This window comes from Octopus sinensis, linkage group LG9 (assembly GCF_006345805.1).
Source record: "Octopus sinensis linkage group LG9, ASM634580v1, whole genome shotgun sequence".
Lineage (NCBI taxonomy): Eukaryota > Metazoa > Mollusca > Cephalopoda > Octopoda > Octopodidae > Octopus > Octopus sinensis.
In genome coordinates, this window is record NC_043005.1 from 24,618,596 (window position 1) to 24,640,642 (window position 22,047).

At 37.2% G+C, this 22,047-nt stretch overlaps 1 protein-coding gene across 2 annotated transcripts in view; it reads right to left on the bottom strand.

Moving 5' to 3' along the window:
- LOC115215866 (transmembrane protein 68) overlaps nucleotides 1–22,047 on the bottom strand; it is a 69,355-nt gene that overhangs the window by 19,234 nt on the left and 28,074 nt on the right. The window contains exons 2-4 of one of the 2 annotated variants that reach the window (XM_029785211.2): nucleotides 3,824–4,226; nucleotides 2,017–2,184; nucleotides 324–422 (exon numbers count right to left, since the gene is read on the bottom strand). In XM_029785211.2, coding sequence (XP_029641071.1) covers nucleotides 324–422; nucleotides 2,017–2,184; nucleotides 3,824–4,121 — 565 coding nt within the window. In that variant the 5' untranslated portion in view covers nucleotides 4,122–4,226. The remainder of the gene's footprint in view (nucleotides 1–323; nucleotides 423–2,016; nucleotides 2,185–3,823; nucleotides 4,227–22,047) is intronic. The other variant, XM_036505834.1, reaches the window with a different exon arrangement.

Here is a 22,047-nt window from a genome sequence, read left to right on the forward strand (position 1 = left end):
ACGGTTATTTTGAAAAGCTATTAAAATTCTTACAAGTTCATTGAGAACCACAAAAAAAGCATGATTTTTACTGAAACTATTTTCCACCCAAATTGTATTTGAGATTGAGCAAATCCACACAGATGGATTCATTCATTCTCAAGATGTTTTCTCTCAGAAGAATACATCTTTGGAAACTATATTCTTTATCAACACTTTTACATAGAATGTAGTTATCTTATTTTTATCTTTATGTCAAAAAGGGAATGTGAAATAGAAAGAGTTACAAACAAAAAATATAAAACATTACAAACATAAAAACAGTACAAATATTGGTACTTTACCTGGAGCAATAGCTAAAATATGTCCTTCATTCAGTAAGTTTATACAGCTCTGTACTGTACCAGGGGATACTTTGAAAGCTTCCATCAAAATCCTGACGACTGCAACAAGACAGAAATGTCACTAAGTTCCGTATGACATACACATACTTCATACAATCCTCTCTCTTTATTGCATCCTCATCATCATTTATCATGCACTTTCCCATGCTTGCATGAGTCAGACAGAACTTGTATTTGTTGAAACAGATTTTTCACAGCCACATGCCCTTCCTGTTGATAACCCTCACTTGTCTCTAAGTAAGGCAACATTTTCTCATGCCTGGGCATGTTTTTTCACAGAAGACTGGAAACGAACAACCTCACTTGTATGACAGTGAAGCTCATTTACGGCCAACACACAATGTCTTGACAACAGTACACACATATGCATATATATATATATATATATATATATATATATATATATATATATATATATATATATTTCTTGATTGCCCACAAGGGGCTAAACATAGACAAACAAGCACAGACAAAGGGATTAAGTCGATTACATCGACCCCAGTGCGTAACTGGTACTTTATTTATCGACCTCGAAAGGATGAAAGGCAAAGTCAACCTCGGCGGAATTTGAACTCACAACGTAGTGACAGACGAAATACAGCTACACATTTCGCCCGTGTGTGTGTATCATAAATAGTAAATAATATAATATATATATATATATATATATATATATATACATATATATATATACACACACACATACACACACGCATATATGGATACAGGACATTAGCAATGGTGCAAATACCATGAAATACATAAACAAAGAGAAAAAATGGAAAAGAAGACAAGTAAACACAGAGAAAGGACTCTTCATCAGCTTTCGGCTGTCTATCTACTCCTTGTTTCAAGCATTCAATGACAGATATGTCTCTCACAGAGTGAAAGGTAGCTTGTATGATACTTGTGTATAAACAGCAACGCTACATGATAGAACATGAGCTGTAAATGCAGAGGACATGTGAAGCTTTGAAAGAAATTAAGCTAGCATGTTCCACTGGATATACTATGTCAGTATGCATGCTTAAAGTATAAATGTATTGAGATAAACATTGGGCTTAAGGGGCACCAGATGTAGTATGTAAGAGAGAAGACTGTACTGGTTTGGTCATAAGAGAAAGCCCCAGGAAGACCTGCAATGAGGTAGTGATAAATGACTTGCGGATGTTGAACATCACAGAGGGGATGACATAGAACTGAGATGACTGGTGATTTGTTATGCTTGAGAAGACCCATGCATCCAAGTGAAAATGAGTTTCGCAATCAAGCAGTCATGTTTGTTATTTCATATCTTTTACCCTATTTCTTCGTGCTTCTTTTATTTTTTCTTTCTCTCAGAGTTGGAGGTGATTGAATTCAAGAAATCCAGTATTTTGATCCACATCAGTATGGTAGTCCAGAAGACAATGAACAAAAAGAAATGAAAATAACAAAAACAAACAAAGCAAGGGAAAAAAATGTAGAAAGTCAATATAAAAAAATGGTTAATGTATCAATATTTTGGACAATTTGCCCTTTATCAAGATAGATATAGAAGACAAGAAAAAAACTGAGAGAACTAAAATGCCTGTATATGTAAAATAAAAAAAAATTGGAATATATATTATGAAGTGTAGAATGTTGACATTACATGGTAATTTAAATAGGAATCGGTCTCCAATGGCACGGATTGTACGACCTTTATGGATGATACAGCTGGCCATGACATAGTAGACATCAATGGGAACAACACCATGGTAATAGATGAGAAGGGCCGGACCTGAACTGGGAACATTCTCAAATCCTTCTACTTCATAACCTGTGTAAGACAGACAGAAAGAGAAAACATCATGGAGTGAGAGGGAGGGAGAGAGAGTGAGAGAAGAGAGAGAGAGGGAGAAGAGAGAGAAAGAGAGAGAGGGAGAAAATGAAAAACAAAAGAAAAAGAAACAGAAACAGACAAACAATCAAACAGACAGAGAGATGAACCTAACAGTTTGAAACTGGAATATCAGTAATTGAAGCTGAGATGAGAAATGGCTAGACGTTCAGAGACTTGTTGCCTTTATAGGGAACAAAGGCTTCCTCTGGCCAACAAGAGAGCTTAAAAATCTTTGCTCAGCCTGTTAGAAATAGTAACCAAATCTCGCTCAAATCAAACTCTGAGATCTTCTTGATTGCTATTTCTACCAGACTGAGCAAGGACTTTGAGGAGCTCTCTTGTTGGCCAAAGAAACCCCTACTTTGCCTATAGAGGTGAGAAGGGGTTGTTGAAGGATAGGAAATGGTTCAAAGAACTCAGAGGAGGTGTAAGAGTAGAAGGACATTCATGTAAACTTGTCTGTGACATGGTGCCAAGTTCAAATATGAAATGTTCCTTCCTTTTCCTGGATCCATTGTATGCGGTGATGCTGCACGCTGACTGATGAGTGATGAGTGATGAAATAACTGGTAGTGTTGAAGTAGGGTGACAACAGGTTGGCCAGGTACATGTAATAGTATGCTTTGAATATGCTTCTGAAAGCAATCAGCAAGACATTATAGTCTGTTTCCCTAATATGAAGGGAACTGCGAAGTTTGCATATGATACAATATATAGGGTTAGACAATGTGCAACAGAAGTCCTGAGTAATATGATGTGCCTTAGGTCCAGTGATGATAATAGCATTGTTAATGTAGGGGCAAGTGTTGCAGCAACGAAAAGCACATTTAAAAGCGCCTGGTTGTGTAGGGCTGGTCACAAGGAAGTTTCATACTTGAATGGAACAACATTTCATATTTGAACTTGGCTCCATGTCACCAATAAGTTTAAATTAATGTTTCTCCTTCTTTCTACTCCTACACTTCATCTTAGTTCATTAAACTCTTTTGTTATCCTTCAACACCCCTTTCGTCTCATCTTTTCCCTCCACCTCCCTCTTTGACTTTGCTTGTTTCTCGTCATTCCATTCTCTTTCCTTCTTCCTTCTTACACTGCTTCTCCTACCACTTCTTGTTCACAAATGAAGCTCACATGGTACTGTGTTCTTTATCAGTTGCAGCCAGTTTCTTTTTTTTTTTTTGAAGTTGGAAGATGTAAAACTTTTGCTGTCTCTCATTCTTTTCTCTCCTTTCAATATTTCTCCTGAAGAAGGATAGCATCCAACATGTTAGATTTTCCACTCCTCGCAGCAAGTTTTCTGTACTGTTTTTAATGATTTTACCCCATTTTATAAGACTGGCTGATGCAGACCAACAGCCTCTTTGCAATCTGCTTGAGATATATATGTATGTACGTATAGATAAAGACACACATACACACACACACACAATAAAATATGAATATCATTAAATATGAAACAAAACAAATTAACCCATGTTATAAAAAAATGTATTTAAAAACAAAAAAAATACATGAAACAAACAAAAAGTTAAAGATAACAACAATGTTAGAAAGAAACAAAGAAAGAAATGCTCACTGTGCCATATGTAGCCATGAAAATCCCAGAGCACTGCTAGACTCTGTCGAGCCCCATGCCAGAAGTCTTTAGCATAGGCCTGGCGTAGACCATGTCGGTATGAATAGAAATGAAGGAAGAGGATAGAGGCCACGAGGCAGAAGGCAAGGATGAGTGGTAGAAGGAAAGATATAATGATTGGGTAGACCAACCATAATACCCATCGCATGTAGTTAATGTCCAGCATGGATACATAGGCATAGAGTCCCGGTGCCACAGTGGAAATGTTCACATGGAAATATGACCAGAAATCCATCATCGCATTTGAACAGAAACGATGTTACTTCAACAATGTGCTGAAAGGTTTTAATGCAGTTGTTGCACTTGTTGCTATTGTCATTATATTTCTGTGGTGCACAAGTTCCTGAAATAGAGGAAACAAAGAAAAATATGAAAGACAACATTAGAACACATTTATGTATTTACATCTATATCGGAAAACCTAAATGTGATTTAATAACTGGTACTCGGTCGGTTATGACGACGAGGGTTCCAGTTGAACCAATCAACAGAACAGTATGCTTGTGAAATTAGCATGCAGGTGGCTGAACACTCCACAGACACATGTAGTTCTCAGGGAAATTCAGCATAACACAGAATGTGACAGGGTTAGCCCTTTAAAATATAAAGTACTACTTATTTTTCCCAGCTGAGTGAACTGGAGCAACAGGAAATAAAGTATCTTGCTAAAGGACACAACATGCAATTAGGTATCAAACTCACAACCTTACAATCTTGAGCTTAATACCCTAACCACTTAGCCACCGGTAGGGAATATATTATCTATAATATATAAGACGGAAGATGTGTGTGTATGTGTCTGTGTGACTGGCCATTTATTTGATCCCACTCAAAATCAATACATATTTCATCCAATTTCGTTCACACTTGGCACAGACATTACTTATGTTCCACAGATGGCTCTACACTCTTTAGACTTTTCATTTATGGAGTAATATGCAGTAATGGGGATTCTAGGGTCAGAAAGGGCCAGAAAAACCGCCATTCCTGTTGTATGGTGACTATTGTGGACAAGGGAAGTAACTCTTTGCAAATTAACATTCAGAAATTGATTGTCTTGCATTTGTATCCATTACTACACATTTCTGACTGACAATCGGTGGGTTGTATCCCACAAAAAGATGCTCTGCAAAACATTTCATGCACACATCAACATAGAATTCTGTAGTTCTGTCAAATCCATGCAATACGTATGCAAGTACATTACCAAAGGATTGGACAGAGCTGTTTTTCAAATAAAATCTACACAATCAACAGATTTTACAAATGATGCAGTGACTCTTTTCAAAACTGGATGCTACATATCCACCAATGAAGCCATATGGAGAACCTTAGGATTTCCAATTCACGAACAATACCTTCCTATAATTTATCTCCGCATCCATTTGGAAAATAGGCAGTGAATTTACTTCAGAGAAGTCACCCTGATTTGAGAAGAAGCTACCCCACCAAAGACCACTCTCATGGCCTTCCTTCACCTATGCAAAGTTTATTTTGCACACTGAAGTGCCACATTATTATATATGGAACCAATTACCTTCCCAGTGGCAATGATAAAAACAAGGCTGACCTATGCAGTTGGATCAAGCTGTGTACAAAGGTAACACAATTGGACATGTCTACACAGTTCACCCCTTGAACTCCGAATACTTCCATCTGCATCTCTTACTTCATGTCATTAAGGGACCAACCTCCTTGGACACCTTCACATAGTGGACAGCCACTTATGTGGCACTTTCAAAGATGCCTGCTCCAAATGGGGACTTTTAGATACAGATGATCAATATGACAATGCACTCAAAGAGGCCTCTCTGTGTCATTCTCTGCACAAGCTCCGACACCTTTTTGCAATAATACTGGTTTCCTGACAGCTGCACATTCGCTTTGGAATAAATACAAAGACTCAATGTGCCATGACATTTGGCTGTAGACTTGTTGCCAAATCACAGGTAGCATTGACACTTCTACTACCACTGCCATTTACAACAGAGGGTTTCTTCTCTTGGAAGACTTGGTTATGGCAATTGGAGGTCAATGATTGGATGCTTATTCTCTCAACACTCCAAGCAGAAATAAAGAAACCTGTCCCAATTGCCGCATTTTCAAAAAACATCTTACAACATCCACAGATTCAAACAGTTAATTGCTGACAATGAGCCCCTTCTGAATTCCAATCAAGCTGACATATACAATTTTGTCCTCAGAAACATCTACACACACACACACACTGGCAGAATCAATCATCTTTTTAGATGCACCTGTTAGAACTGGGAAAACATTCCTCCTGAATCTTCTTCTCATGAAGTTGTGGCATAATAGTGACCTTGCTATTGCTGTTGCCTCCTCAGGAACAGCCTCGGCTCTTTTCGATGGCAGACAAATAGCACACTCTACCTTCAAATTGCCTTTCAATGTAGCACACCAAGAAAACCCAATGTGCCACATAATGCATTCCTTGGATGAAGCGACAACTATGTCCCATAAAAGTTCCCTACAAGCACTTGATACCACAATGAGAGACCTTAGATGGGACAACATCCTTGGAGGTACAACTCTACTTCTTGCAGGAGATTTTTGAAACACCTGCTGATGAACTTAATGCCTGCCTTAAAAATCCCTCCTTTGGTCACATGTCTAATCGAAACAACTCACCATTAACAGGAGATCACTCACACAGACTGGTCAGCTTACAACCCAGTTTTCGGAAATGCTCCTTAAAATTGGCAATGGACAAATTATGTTCAATAACAACAGATGCATTGACATTACCACCATTGGCCACACTGTTTCCAGCCCTGATGACTTATGCTCTACCATTTACCCAAATATTACAACAGAATACGTAAAAATGGATTGGCTTCATGGCAGGGTTGTTTTTTCACAATTTCTCAACTCCCAAGATCCTCCAGGATTCCCCCCGCCCATGAACTTTACTTAAAAGTCGGTCGCTCTGTCATCCTCCTATGCAATCTTAAATGCACTCACACTATGCAATGGAACTCACCTTGTGGTCAAACAAATGATGGACCACATGATTGAAGCCCAAATTATCATGGGACTCATTTCTAAAGCTGAGTGAACTGGAGCAATGCGAAATAAAGTGTCTTGCTCAAGAACACAACACACAGCCTGGTCCAGAAATCAAACTAACTAGCTCATGATTGTGAGCCCGACGCTCTAACCACTGAGCCAGGTACCTTCACACACACATATATAAGTACAGTAAAATATTACAATATATTAATATATTAAATATATTATAATACAAGTGGCCTGTTAGTAATTACAACCTAAAGGCAAGTTAATAAACAAGGCTACAAATGAGTACTGGCAACTGCTAGAAATAAGAGTCAAAAAACGACTCGAATAGCCACACAAATAAATTAACGGAAAACAAGAGAGCGAGCTAAAGCACCCTTCCAGGGTGAGATAAACTCATAGTTGAAGTAAATATGTGTGTGTGTGTGTATACACACACACTGTGTTGAGTTGACAGCTTTAAGTCAAAATTTGTTCAGTACAAAATATCAGCGGTTAAATATTATACTGCGAGAGAATTCCTTTAACAGTTTGGTTTCCAGCTCGAAAAGCATTTCACATCAAAACATTTTAAATGTACTTAATTATATTTATATAACCTAATTATAATTAATAGTCCATAAACAATCATAAATTCCAGGACACCAGCTCCATCATAGTTGATGAATTTGTGATAACAACTGGAACAGTTATGCTATGTCTGGTTGAACATGAATCAGTGCTGTGACATTATGTTGTGGTCTTGGCACTCAAAGACTCTTTCATACAAACACTAACAAACTTAGAAATATGTTTGTACAAAGCAAACTTAATTTGATAAAAATCATTAAAATTGTGTCAGGCTTTCTGTGATATATTAATTATTGCATTTTGAAACATCAGAAGGGTGAGATCGACATCAGCTTGGACTACTTTGTCTCAAGTTAAAATACAAGAGAAGGGATGGGAAGTAACAGTACTGTGTGTGTATGTGTGTGTGTGTGTGTGTGTGTGAGTGAAAGAGAGAGAGAGGGGAGAAAGAGAAGGAGAGAGAGAGACTCAAAGATTATATCAGAAACAGAGTCAAACAAAAAGAATCAGAGACAGAAAAAAAGGAAGGAGAGTTCTAGAGAAAGCAAGTCAAAGACAGAGGGATGAAGGGGATGGTTCTTATGAACCAGCTCTGAAATAGGGTCCAATATGGTAATAACGGGAATTTTTTAGAAATTTCTGTTGGCTTTCTTCGAGATGTGTGCTTGTAGTCATAAATTCCATGGTTATTGACGTTATGTCTATTTTCAGCATATTTTGGCATTAGAATCTTTTCCTTTTGCCCTCACTTATAAATTATATATATATATATACATACCTACATACATACATATATATATATATATATATATATATATATATATATATATATATATATATATATATGCAAATAATAATTTTCTAATTATTTGCATTGGTTCATGATAAACTCTTATTTATCCTGTTGTTACATGCACTTTAGGTGTAAGGTGTACCTTCACACCGTGGACAATACAGGTAACGGATACCAATAGTATATACAGACATTTTATCCCTTAGTCGGTTATTGTAACCACTAACTTTGTTTACACAATATATATAAATATTAGAAAATTACTATTTTTAAATCTCACGAGAGATATTCAGCAACTGTTCTTTGTAGTAAAGGTTGTTTGCCAACATAACATGACAGCCCTGGTTTAGGATGAATGTTGCTGTAATTTAGCCCCAGCAGACATTGTCTCCAGCTGGCTATATGACACAATCTGTGTCCTTATATTTTCAAACAAGGGAATCTAGCACTCCTACTCAGCTCAAAAGTATATTTGTGTATCGGGATTTCTGGGTTGTTCGAAAATATAAGGAAACAGATCATGACATATAGCCAGCTGGAGACAATGTCTCCAGGGGCTAAATTACAGCAACATTCATCCTAAATCAGGACTGCCATGTTATGTTGGCAAACAACCTTTGCTACAGTATATGTGTATGTGTGTGCGTGTGTATATGTGTGCGTGTATATATATATATATATATATATATATACTAGCTGAAGGTGACCCGCTCTACATGCGGGTAAGAGTGTGGTTGTTACTTTCTGTTGCTTCCTTTCAGCACGTAAGAAGCACCATCCGAACGTGGCCGATTGCAGCGCCGCCTTGATTGGCTTCTGTGCCGGTGGCATGTAAAAAGCACCAACCGATCGTGGCCACTGCCAGCCCCCCTGGCACCTGTGCCGGCGGCACGAAAAAAAGCACCCACTACGCTCACAGAGTGGTTGGCGTTAGGAAGGGCATCCACCTGTAGAAACACTGCCAGATCAGACTGGAGCCTGGTGCAGCCTCCTGGCTTCCCAGACCCCTGTCAAACTGTCCAACCCGTGCTAGCACGGAAAACGGACGTTAAACGATGGTGATGATGATTCTCCCTCTTTGTTTCTCTCTCCTTTCTCTCTCACTTAACCCACTCTCTTACTCTTCCTTTCTCTCGGACTCTCCCTCGCTTTCTCTTACTCTCTATCTTTATCTATCTCTCTCCCATTAATAAACAACAAAAGATCTTGAGTAAGTTGAGAAATAAAATATTTAGAAAGATCAATCATAAATATCAGGACGTAACAACGGAAACACATTTACGATTAAAAGGCTGGCGCAAATTTTTTAGCTTGATGTAACAGAGAATTCCTAAACACCTGCTCCTTGAAATTTTAATCCCCTTCCAGCCCCATTTAGACCCCTTATCACATTTTGGTTAATATAACCCGATTTCATTCGGCTCTACTGGGGCCACATTTTATAAGATGAGGAATTTTGTCCTAGAGGTTACGCCTTTCATTTGAGGAAAAAAAATAGTTGTCATGCAAACTTGCCAGCACTTTTAACATAGGTCTGCATATTTTCAGCTCAACCAACCACATAATGCACACATTATATATATATATATATATATATATATATATATATGTATATATGTGTGTGTGTGTGTGTGTGTGTGTGTGTGTTGGAGTCTCTGTCATACGTGAGCGTTGACGCTGAATTCGACTGGTAAGCAGGTAACCTTGTCTTTGTTGAAATAGTTGTGAGCTGCTGGAGTTATTTGTCTGACAGGTAATAGGAATTTCCATATCCTCCGAGGAAACGAACTGTTGACCCAGACAATTAGAATTAATTTTAATAAAAGCATCAATTTAAGAAAAAATAATAAAGTATTAAAAAATGAAAATTTAGCACGAAAAATTTGCAGGGTTCTAAATAAATGTTAAAATGTAATAGATACGAAAAACCTACGTTATCACCAGAACACGAACGCTCGTTGGTGTGTTCTGTTTGTATTTGCTCGATCAGCGCGTTGACGGCAGACAATAGAATGCGATGGCGAGATTCATAATATTTGTTGTCATGATTGTGTGTTGGTGGTGGCGATGGTAATTCTCTCTATGAATGCAGACAGATACATAAAAGAATGCCGAAGTGATGGGAAGGTAGGAAATAGAGTGAGTGAAAAAGTGCTGGGAAGAGAGGAAATAGCGAGAGTGAGTTGAGGAAGACAGATACATTAAAGAATAGGAGTGGACTTGTCAAAGTGGGTTTTTGGCCCTAGCAACGACACCTTTTAAGATAGGGATTTCTAAGGTAGCCCACTGGCATCGTCACCTCATTTTACATGTCCCTGTAAATTTTGGAGTCAATCTGATGGGCTGTAGTGGCCTTGAAAGCGATCCAAGCGGTCGAAACGCATTTCAGTTTTATATATAGAGATATATATATACACACACATTTAACATCACCTCATTTTAATGTCTACATTTTCATGCTTGCATGGATTAGATAAAAGCAGCTGGGAGAGATTTTTCACAAGAGTTGTTTTTTTCTGTAGCCAACCTTCCCCTGTTTCTAAGCAAAATAATATTGTTTCCTCTCGTCCTTTGAACATGAAACAACACAAAAGCCAGACATGTTGACATGTTTTTCGTGAAAGATTGCAAACATCAGTGCGTGTAAGAATGAAGATAGTTTACAGAAAGTGCTTGACCTCAAAACAAGGAGTCAGTCTCACACACACACACACACACACACACACACACACACACACACACACACATGACAGACATGCACTTCAGGCTACTACTTTAGAGATCCTCTACTACATCCCCTCAAAAGCCTTTGGTTGGGCCAGAGTGACACACAGTAGGGCCCAAACCTGAAATCATATTGCTAAGCAAATTGATAACAACACAGCCATAACGAACAACTGGGTAAATGTATAATTCTCATCATTTATTTGAATTGTCTTGGATATATGTGTGTATATATATATATATATATATATATATATACACAAACACACATACCAGAGTAAGCATATAAGTGCAAAACATGGTGGATAAAATAGTACTCAATACCAGAGGTAGAGTATGCTTTATTAAAAAGCAGCAAAAAAAAAATATATATATATATATATATATATATATAAGGAGTGGCTGTGTAGTAAGTAGCTTGCTTACCAACCACATGGTTGGTCAAGTGTCTTCTATTATAGCCTCAGGCCAACCAAAGCCTTGTGAGTGGATTTGGTAGACGGGAATTGAAAGAAGCCCATCGTATATATGTATATGTATATATATAAATATGTGTCTGTGTTTGTCCCACCAACATCGCTTGACAACCGATGCTGGTGTGTTTACGTCCCTGTAACTTAGCAGTTCAATCAAGGTGACAGATAGAATAAGTACTAGGCTTACAAAGAATAAGTCCTGGGGTCGATTTGCTCAACTAAAGGCGGTGCTCCAGCATGGCCACAGTCAAAGTAAAAGAGTAAAAAGTATATATATATATATATATATATATATACACATATGCTTAGTATACTTAGTGTCACTATCTGACAGTAAAACACATCATACAATACATACAAAACACACATACCATCCAACAAAAGAGCACAACTCACATTACACAACAGATAAAACCCTAGAATAACAACAGAATCAAACAAAACAAACCCCACAACAAATCGAAAACTGCTGTAGTCCATATAAGCACAGCTTTTTATCCTCAAAAGACAATGATGCACATGAGTCAGGAACATGGATGTGCAGCAGGTGATTCAGTAGAAACTGCTGCAAATAATGCAATTTCTACTTTCTGTTCAAGGCCTTGAATGTATGTGGCTGGAGCAGTGAGCTCTAAGTGACGAAATCAACCTCAGTATATTGCATGTACTTTATATTGATAGATGAAAAGTAATGTAAACTTAGGTTAGATATCAGCACAAAATCTACTCAAATATTATCAGTAACCCCATCACAACCTTTGTTAATGATATGAATAAATAAGTGAGTCGCCAGAACTATAATTAACCAAAAATAAACTTGCTTTTTATCTACTGATACAAAATGAGGCAATGAGTGAACCTCTAGAGTCCTACTAAAAATAGCAGTCACACCTCCTTCAATCTGTACCTCTCAATCTTAAAAGGCAGATGTCACAGTAAAAGAAAAAAAACATAGTCCTATATAAACTATGATTGAAAACAAAATGTATTCCAGAGTAACAGGTCTCTAAATCAACTTATCTGTATGTGTGTGTGTGTGTGTGTGTGTGTGTGTGTAAATGTTATTCATGGTTTGTTTGTATAAAGCTAAAACAAGAGATAATACAAGTTGAAGTATTTCAAAATTTGTATGTCAATATTTCAGGTTATGAGCTCTTCTTCAGGAAATTTTCAATCATGGAAATAGTGTTGTAAATACACAAAACCATTTCTCCAAATTGTATTATTTCTTATAACTTGCATTCTTTTGGTTCGATAAAAAGAAAATTGAAAACATATATATCACACGATGCTTCATGCTAACTATAATACTCTAATATATATATATATATATATATATATATATATATATATATATATATAATATACACAGACACTAAGATCCAGATATACACATGAACACACACCAAATGCATCTGCAAATTAACACACACAAATACACATACACATCTAAACATACATACACACACAATGACATAATCACATGAAAATTCTAATATTACAATTTATTAGTTGCTTGGAGCTAAATTCTTATTGTAAAATATACATTCACTAGTAAACCCCTGTTGCACAAAGGAGGCAACAGAAGGGTGTACACACACACACATGTATGTGTGTATATTGTGTGTGTTTGTGTGAATCTATAACCTGTGGCCTATGCCAGCGGTGTAACCAGCCTACTTATGTGTTGTTTGCGAAGACCTGTTGTGGCAAGTAAAATCACAATCAAAATCAAATTTACTGACATGGCCAATGACAGCATGCTCTAACTGGCATCCATGCCAGTGGAATGTTAAAAGCACCATCCAAGTGTGATTGTTGCCAGGGCCACTGACTGGCTCCAGTGCTGGTGGCACATAAAAAGCATCATTTGAGCGTGATTGTTACCAACGTCATCTTACTGGTACTTGTGCAAGTGGCACATGAAAGACAACATTCGAGTGAGGTTGTTGCCAGTGCCGCTGGACTGGCCTCCTGTGCAGGTGGCACATAAAAACACCACTTGAGTGTGGCAGTTGCCAGTACCACCTGACTGGCCCTCATGCAAGTGGCAAGTAAAAGCACCCACTACACTCTCAGAGTTGTTGGCGTTAGGAAGGGCATCCAGCTATCGAAGCTCTGCCAGATCAGATTGGAGCCTGGTGCAGCCATCTGGCTCACCAGTCTTCAGTCAAACCGTCCAAGCCATACCAACATGGAAATAAGACATTAAATGATGATGATGATGATAATGATATAACCACTTAATCTGTTCCTTCAATTTGGATTTACATGGGATTATTCGTAAGGAGCTATAACTTCACGGAAGTATGGACCAACCTCTAGACCCTTCGGAATAAGATGAACTGTGAACTTTATACTTCTATCTTTATTCATCTATCTACTGTTTTATTCTTTTATACACTGAATTCTCGTTCTGGAACTTTCCTACATACACACCTTGTCTTTGATGATGGAATACCTAGTGTATGGAGATGCTAACCCATCACCTGGGATATCCCAGAAAAGCTGGAAGATATTAATTACTTCTAATTCACCTTACTTTAATTAAGTACTCTAAATGACCTGAGATACTCATCCTGCCTTGATTTTGTTGACCTTTTTCCTCTAATATATATATATATATCACGTGATCATGTGACCGACCAGACCATCAGATGTTGTTACACATCGCTGGTCACAATGCGTTCGCATTGTTTTAGCCTTCGAATGACGCCACCCCGTTGGCTAAGCGAGTAGGCCAACAGAAGAAAGAGTGGGAGAAAGAGTGGTGAAAGAGTACAGCAGGGATCACCACACCCTGCCGGAGCCTCGTGGAGCTTTTAGGTGCTTTTGCTCAATAAACACTCACAACGCCCGGCCTGGGAATCAAAACCGCGATCCTACGACCGCGAATTCGCTGCCCTAACCACTGGGCCATTGCGCCTCCACATATGTATATACAGTGATCTCTCGACTATCACAGATATTACGGTCCAAAACCCATTGCGATAAGCAAGAAGCTGTACACACAGTACTATACTGTATATTTTAAAAATTATTTTTATAATTTGTATCTGTTTATTTTATTATAAATGCAAAATAACACCATGGAGGAATCGACGTAAGCTTAAATAATAAACCACGATAGGTGAACTGCACAATATGGTGAGGAATTACTGTGTGTGTGTGTGTGTGTGTGTGTGTGTGTGTATGTGTGTGTGTGTGTGTACATGTGTGCATGCATGCGTGTGTGGAGGCATCTAGGAGTTTTGAGAGACCATGGATCAGACAGATCTGAACTTGGAAAATCTTGCTTCTGCTTTGTTAGAAGAGTAGCATCTGCCTGTAACTAGAGACCTACACAGAAGTAACAGTCCAGATTAAATCAACTGTACACCAAAATCCTTGCCCACCACCACTCTACTAACCATGTTCTGCCTGTCAAATAACCAGATGAAAATAATACAAGTATATTAATTGCACCCTTTGATGGATTAAACTCAGATTTCACCATTTATTGTTATTATTTTGCTTTGGGGAAATTTTTGTATGTTGTCTTCTTCACTACAGTTTTCACTTCCTTGTCACCAGATTTAGCGCCTTCAGACTATTATCTCTTCGGCCACATGAAATAAGGTTTGAGAGGCAAACATTATTCCAGTGACGAGGAAGCAAAAACTGTAGTGAAGTAGTGGCTCAAAGAACAGTCAACAGAATTTTACGAGGCAGGGATACATGCTCTCATTCGAAGGTGGAACATTGCTATTGAGAGAAACAGTGACTATGTTGAGAAATAGGGGTGTGATCGACAGAGGACCAGCTTCATTTTGATGTATGATACATGTTCCTGTGTTGGTAATTATACCTGTCCTAAACAAAATGGCATTACTTTTTGACAGACCCTCATATATATATATATATATATATATATATATATATATATACACATATGTAAGAAAAAAGAAATGACAAAGGAATAAATGAGTATTGTATGAACTTCATTAGGTTACAGCTGTAAGTTAATGAAGTTCATAAGATTATTCCTTCCTCTTTTTCTTACCCCCACTCTATACTCGCCTAATTCTTTGTTCAGAAGCATATGTATTTTCAGTTCTACACCAGATTACTAGTACTGTAATGCCTCAGCAGCAAGAATGTATGTATGTATGTGGAGGTGCAATGGCCCAGTGGTTAGGGCAGCATACTCGCGGTCATAGGATAGCGGTTTCGATTCCCGGACCGGGTGCTATGAGTGTTTATTGAGTTCAAACACCTAAAAGCTCCACAAGGTTCTGGCAGGGGTTGGTGGCGACCCCTGTTGTACTCTTTCACCCCAACTTTCTCTCACCCTTTCTTCCTGTTTCTTGGGAAACGCTGCGATGGATTGGTGTCCTGTCCAGCTGGGGGGGGGGAACACATACGCCGCAGAAACCGGGAAACCGGGCCCATGACTCTAAGCTTGAAAAGGGCTCATAAAAAAATTTTTTAAATGTATATATGTATGTAATGTGTGTATATATATATGTATATATATATATATATATATATATATATATATTTGTGTGTGTGTTTGTGTCTGTATTTGTCTTCCCACCATCGCTTGACAACCACTCTTGGTGTGTTTACGTCCCCGTAACTTACCAGTTCAGCAAAAGACACCAATAGAATAAGTACTAGGCTTACAAAGAATAAGTCCAGAGGTCAATTTGCTCGACTAAAAGGTGGTGCTCCAGCATGGCTACAGTCAAAATTATTGAAACAAGTAAAAGTCTTTATACACAAATACATATATACATTCCTATGTGTGTGTATACATATGTACATGCACATTATATATGTATGTGGTAAGTAGCTTGCTTCTCGACCACATAGTTCCGGGTTCAGTCCCACAACGTAGCACCTTGGGTAAGAGTCTTCTACTATAGCCTCAGGCTGACCAAAGCCTTGTGAGTGGTTTTGGTACACAGAAATTGAAAGAAGCCCGTCATACATACATATATATATGTATGTATGCGTGTGCATATGTTTGTGTGTCTGTGTTTGTCCCCCCAACATCGGTTTTGCTCGACTAAAGGCGGTGCTCCAGCATGGCCACAGTCAAATGACTGAAACAAATAAAAGAGTAAAGAGTATATATATATATATATATATATATATGGCTGTGTGGTAAGTAGCTTGCTTACCAACCACATGGTTCCGGGTTCAGTCCCACTGCGTGGCATCTTGGGCAAGTGTCTTCTGCTATAGCCCCGGGTCGACCAATGCCTTGTGAGTGGATTTGGTAGACGGAAACTGAAAGAAGCCTGTCATATATATGTATATATATATATGTATGTGTGTGTCTATGTGTCTCTGTGTTTGTCCCCCCAACATTGCTTGACAACCGATGCTGGTGTGTTTATGTCCCCGTCACTTAGCGGTTTGGCAAAAAGAGACCGATAGAATAAGTACTGGGCTTACAAAAAGAATAAGTCCCAGGGTCGAGTTGCTCGACTAAAGGCGGTGCTCCAGCATGGCCGCAGTCAAATGACTGAAACAAGTAAAAGAGAAAAGAGTATATATTCTGGAGTAAGCACGTAAAAGTGAAACAAGGTGGAAAAAATAGTACTCAAATACCAGAGGTAGAGCAGTATGCTTTATTTAAAAGCAGCAGAAATATCACAAAAACTGTTACTCAGAGTTTCATGTTCCCATTTGTCAGACTGTTTTCTAACAAAACTGTCCGACGAACAGGAACACGAAACTCTGAGTAACAGTTTTTGTGATATTTCTGCTGCTTTTAAATAAAGCATATATATATATATATATATATATATATATACGAAAGAAGGTTTGAAAATGCAATTTTAAAAGATGTTTATTTACTTTACCGGTTTTACTCTTTAGAAAAAGATTGTCAAAAGTAACATGTAAATGTTTGGTTGTGTTAATTATTGGTTGTCACAAATTGCTACAATATATATATATATATACAGTCTTTGGTATATATTTGAGAAATGTGCAAGTAAACTTTTGTGTATGTGTACATATATGTTACTCTGTGTGTGTGTGTGTGTATACATACAGGAAAATTCAATAACAAAAAGAAAAAAATATATATATATATACAGTTGAAATTTACAGAAAAACAAGACGAAGACAGGTATATAAACAACACGCAAAAATATATATAGAGAGAAATATATATATATATGAAAAGAGAGAGAAAGAGATTTGCATAGTGATGCAAGGCATTAAACAAATGGCAATTGTTTTATATAATAATGTTTAGGTTTACCTCCTAACGTTCACACACCTTACTTCACAATCCAGTCTATGCCTGTGGCAATATATATAAAACACAGCTATATGCTTATCTGTGTAACTTTCTTTGTTTAAACTCAGCAACCTTTAGAACATACAATTGCAGATCAGAGAAGGATTGAAGGAAGAGGAAAAGAAAAGGTGGGGAAAAGAAGACTAAGGACCCCCCACCCACACACCCACCGAAAAAAATAAGGAAGATTAAAAAAAAAATAAAAGAATAAAACAGAAAGCAAAAGGAAGAAAGAATGTGTCATCAAGTAAAATAATTCAAACGTAATATGAAACGGAATAAGTTTTTAAAATGGGTTAACATTATGAGCCCAAAACATTGAACTTCGAAGCTTTAGACTTTTTACAGAATTTGGAATTGTTAAATTTATCCCAGATTTCTATTGTTAATATAACTGAGTTTCAGAATTCCAGATTTTTAAATTTTCTGTTGGTGATATTCTAAAATTTTTTATTTATTTAAAAAGTCTTTTTTTATATGTGTCTGTGTGTTTTGTAATGTAGCTTTCTCGTTATATATCAGATGCCTTTCATACACAAACACACATACAGAACTTTATGAAAGAGAGACAGAGAGAGAGAAAGAAAGACAGAAAACATCAATAAACATCAGAGCTGATGTAAACGTCACAAGTTTTAAAGAAGAATGAAAATATATTTTGTAGGAACATATTTGGAATAGATTAAGAAAATCTATTTGGAAGCAAGAAGCTTACAAGGTAAATATTTATTTTGTTTTATTTATACATTTAGATTTGCATTTTTTGAATTATTCATTTAAATATTCATGCAGATGAATGAGTATCTAAATATTTCATTCATTCTTCAAAGAAATTCCACCATTTTTGTTCCATGCAATACACAAGCACACACAAAACAGACATGTATATACATACACTTAGATATGAATATAAGCCTAATTAATTATGAAGACATAAATATATATATGTTTATATAAAGAGAGAGAGAAACTTTAAGCAGCAACCAAATATGATTTGCCTTCCAGAAAATTAACAAAAGAACTCTATAGCATTTGATGAGTATATACAAAAATATTATGGACAGATGGATGGATAGAGAGGCAGACAGGCAACTGTAAAAATTAAAGAAAAGAACAACTCAATACATACAGTGTAGTTTATTCATTCTCTGAACCGAGTTTCCATCTCATTCTTTAAGCCAGAGAGAGAAACTGCACAAGGCTAGAAACTCCTGTTGTGTTCTGTCCTACCTACTGGTCTCCTGCCCAATGACCAGCTGAAAATACTTGGACATTTACTAAAGAACTTCCAGAACCTGTCAATATTTTGGGGGCTGAACCCCCAGGGGGTGACAGTAGGCAGAATTTAAAACCAAGAATGCATAGGGCCACAACAAATACCACAAGGCATTCTGTTTTGATACTGTACTAAATAAAATAAAACACAGGTCCAATACTTGTATTTTATTTATCAGCCCTAAAAGGATGAAAGGGAAAGCTGGGTTCAGGAGGATTTGAACCCAGATACAGACAGCTGGAACAAGTAATGCAAGGCATTCTAACAACTCTAATAATCTGGTCCCTCATATTTAAGAATGATGAATAACACTTAGACACTTTGTTTAATATAGCCAGTGATATTTAATACTTGAGAGATGACTGAAATAGTGCTTTTTATTATAAATAGGTCTGCTCGGTTGTGGCTGACCTGGGGCTAAATAACAACTACTGCTGCTGCTATTACTACTAAAACTACTACTACTACTACTGTTAAAACTAACATAATTTTTAGAATATTTTTCTCTACTAAGGTGGTGAGCTGACAGAACTGTTAGCACAACGGGAGAAATGCTTAGTGGTATTTCGTCTGTCTTTACGTTCTGAGTTCAAATTCCACCAAGGTCGACCATGCTTTTCATCCTTTCAGGATCGATAAATTAAGTTCCAGTTGCATACTGGGGTCTGTCTAATCGACTGGCCACCTCCCCAAAAATTCCGGGCCTTGTGCCTAGAGTAGAAAAGATTATTAATAATGCAGCAAGCTGGCAGAATCGTTAGCTTACTGGGCAAAATGCTTAGCAGTATTTCACTTGTTGCTGCATTCAGAGTTCAAATTCCGCCAAGATCGACTTTGCCTTTCATCCTTTCAGGATCGATAAAATAAGTACCAGTTGAACACTGGGGCCGATATAATCAGCTTGCCTTCTGCCACGAACTTGGCTCTTGCACCAAAATTTGAAAACATTATTATTATTAGTAGTAGTAGTAGTAGTGGTAGTAGCATTTACAATGTTTCTATTAGCTTCTTTCTTCAATATAACTTCTTCCTAAGGCAGTGAGCTGGCAGAAACGTTAGCACGGAAGGCAAAATGCTTAGTAGTATTTTGTCTGCTGCTACGTTCTGAGTTCAAATTCCGCCAAGGTCGACTTTGCCTTTCATCATTTCGGGGTCGATTAAATAAGTACCAGTTATACACTGGGGTTGATATAATCGACTTAATCTGTTTGTCTGTCCTTGTTTGTCCTCTCAGTGTTTAGCCCCTTGTGGATAGTAAAGAAATAGGTATTTCGTACATTTCTTTAAAGGCGGCGAGCTGGCAGAAACATTAGCACACCGGGCAAAATGCATAGCCGTATTTCGTCTGCCATTACGTTCTGAGTTCAAATTCCACTGAGGTCGACTTTGCCTTTTATCCTTTTGGGGTCGATTAAATAAGTACCAGTTATGCACTGGAGTCGATGTAATCGACTTAATCCGTTTGTCTGTCCTTGTTTGTCCTCTCTGTGTGTAGCCCCTTGTGGGTAGTAAAAAAATAAGTATTTCATCTGTCTTTATGTTGAGTTCAAATTCCACTGAGATTGACTTTGCCTTTTATCCTTTCAAGGTCAATAACATAAGTACCAGTTGCATACTGGGGTCAATCTAATCGAATGGCCCCCTCCCCAAACATTTCAGGCCTTGTGCCTAGAGTAGAAAAGAAAAGAATATCCTTCTCTATCGTTTCTACTTTAAAGTCACCCTCTATAATACGGATACACTATTGCTCTTTAACCAATGGTTATTCTATACAGAGTGGACTCATGATCACAAATATACCATTCATGATCAGAACACTATTTTAAGGACCCTGGAAGGGTTGGAAAACGAAAAAAGTGAAAAACGAAACTGACCTCAGTGGAATTTGAACTCAGAACACAGAGAGCTGGAACAAATACTGCAAAGCTTTTTATCCAAGGCTCTAACGATTGTTGATTTATTATTGGTTCCTAGCATGAGCATTAATTTGGCCCAAACATTAACTTGCTATATATTTTGTATTTTGTCAAATCTATCTGGAAAGCAAGTTGACTCCACTGGGATTTGAAACCAGAATGTAAAGTAATAATATAAAATACTCTAAGACATTTTGTCCACAGATCTATCAATCCTACCCAACTTAATCCCCTTCCCCACAAGCTGCCCTTGTAGTAAATTTTGAAATCATTATTATTATTATTATTATTATTATTACTATTATTATTAAAAAAAATTTTTTTATAATAATAATAATAATGATTTCAAATTTTACTACTTTTTTATAATAATAATAATAATAATAATAATAATAATAATGATGATGATGATTTTAAATTTTACTACAAGGGCAGCTTGGGGGAAGGGGATTAAGTCAATAACATCGATCCCAGTGCATAACTGGTACTTATTTAATCGACCCCCAAAAGGATGAAAGGCAAAGTCGATCTCAGCGGAATTTGAACTCAGAATGTAGTTACAGAGGGAATACTTTTTAAGCATTTCGACCGGCATGCTAATGATTCTGCCAACTTGCCACCTTAACAATAATAATAATAATAATAATAATAATAATAATAAATGTCCTGATGCAGCACAAGGCAGTGGTTCTCGTGGCTTCTGATTTGAACTGATTGGAAGTGTTATCATGTACATTGTTTTGTCTTGGTATAAAAGATAGGCTACAACAAATATTCTGCTCAATACCACAGATTTATATTTAAGAGATGAGGAATTATGTACATTATTTATATTTGACAGATATTTGTCCTCATCTTGTTTGTTGTTAACACGTTTCAGCTGATATACCCTCCAGCCTTCATCAGGTGTCTTGGGGAAATTTTAAACCTGGGTTCTCATTCCTAAGGTATTTTTCAATGTTATTAATAATTAGTATTATCATTATTCAGATCACTGCCTGGAATTGAACTCGGTATCTTGGGGTTAGTAGCCCATGCTTTTAACCACTACACCCAGGCAGTGACCTGAATA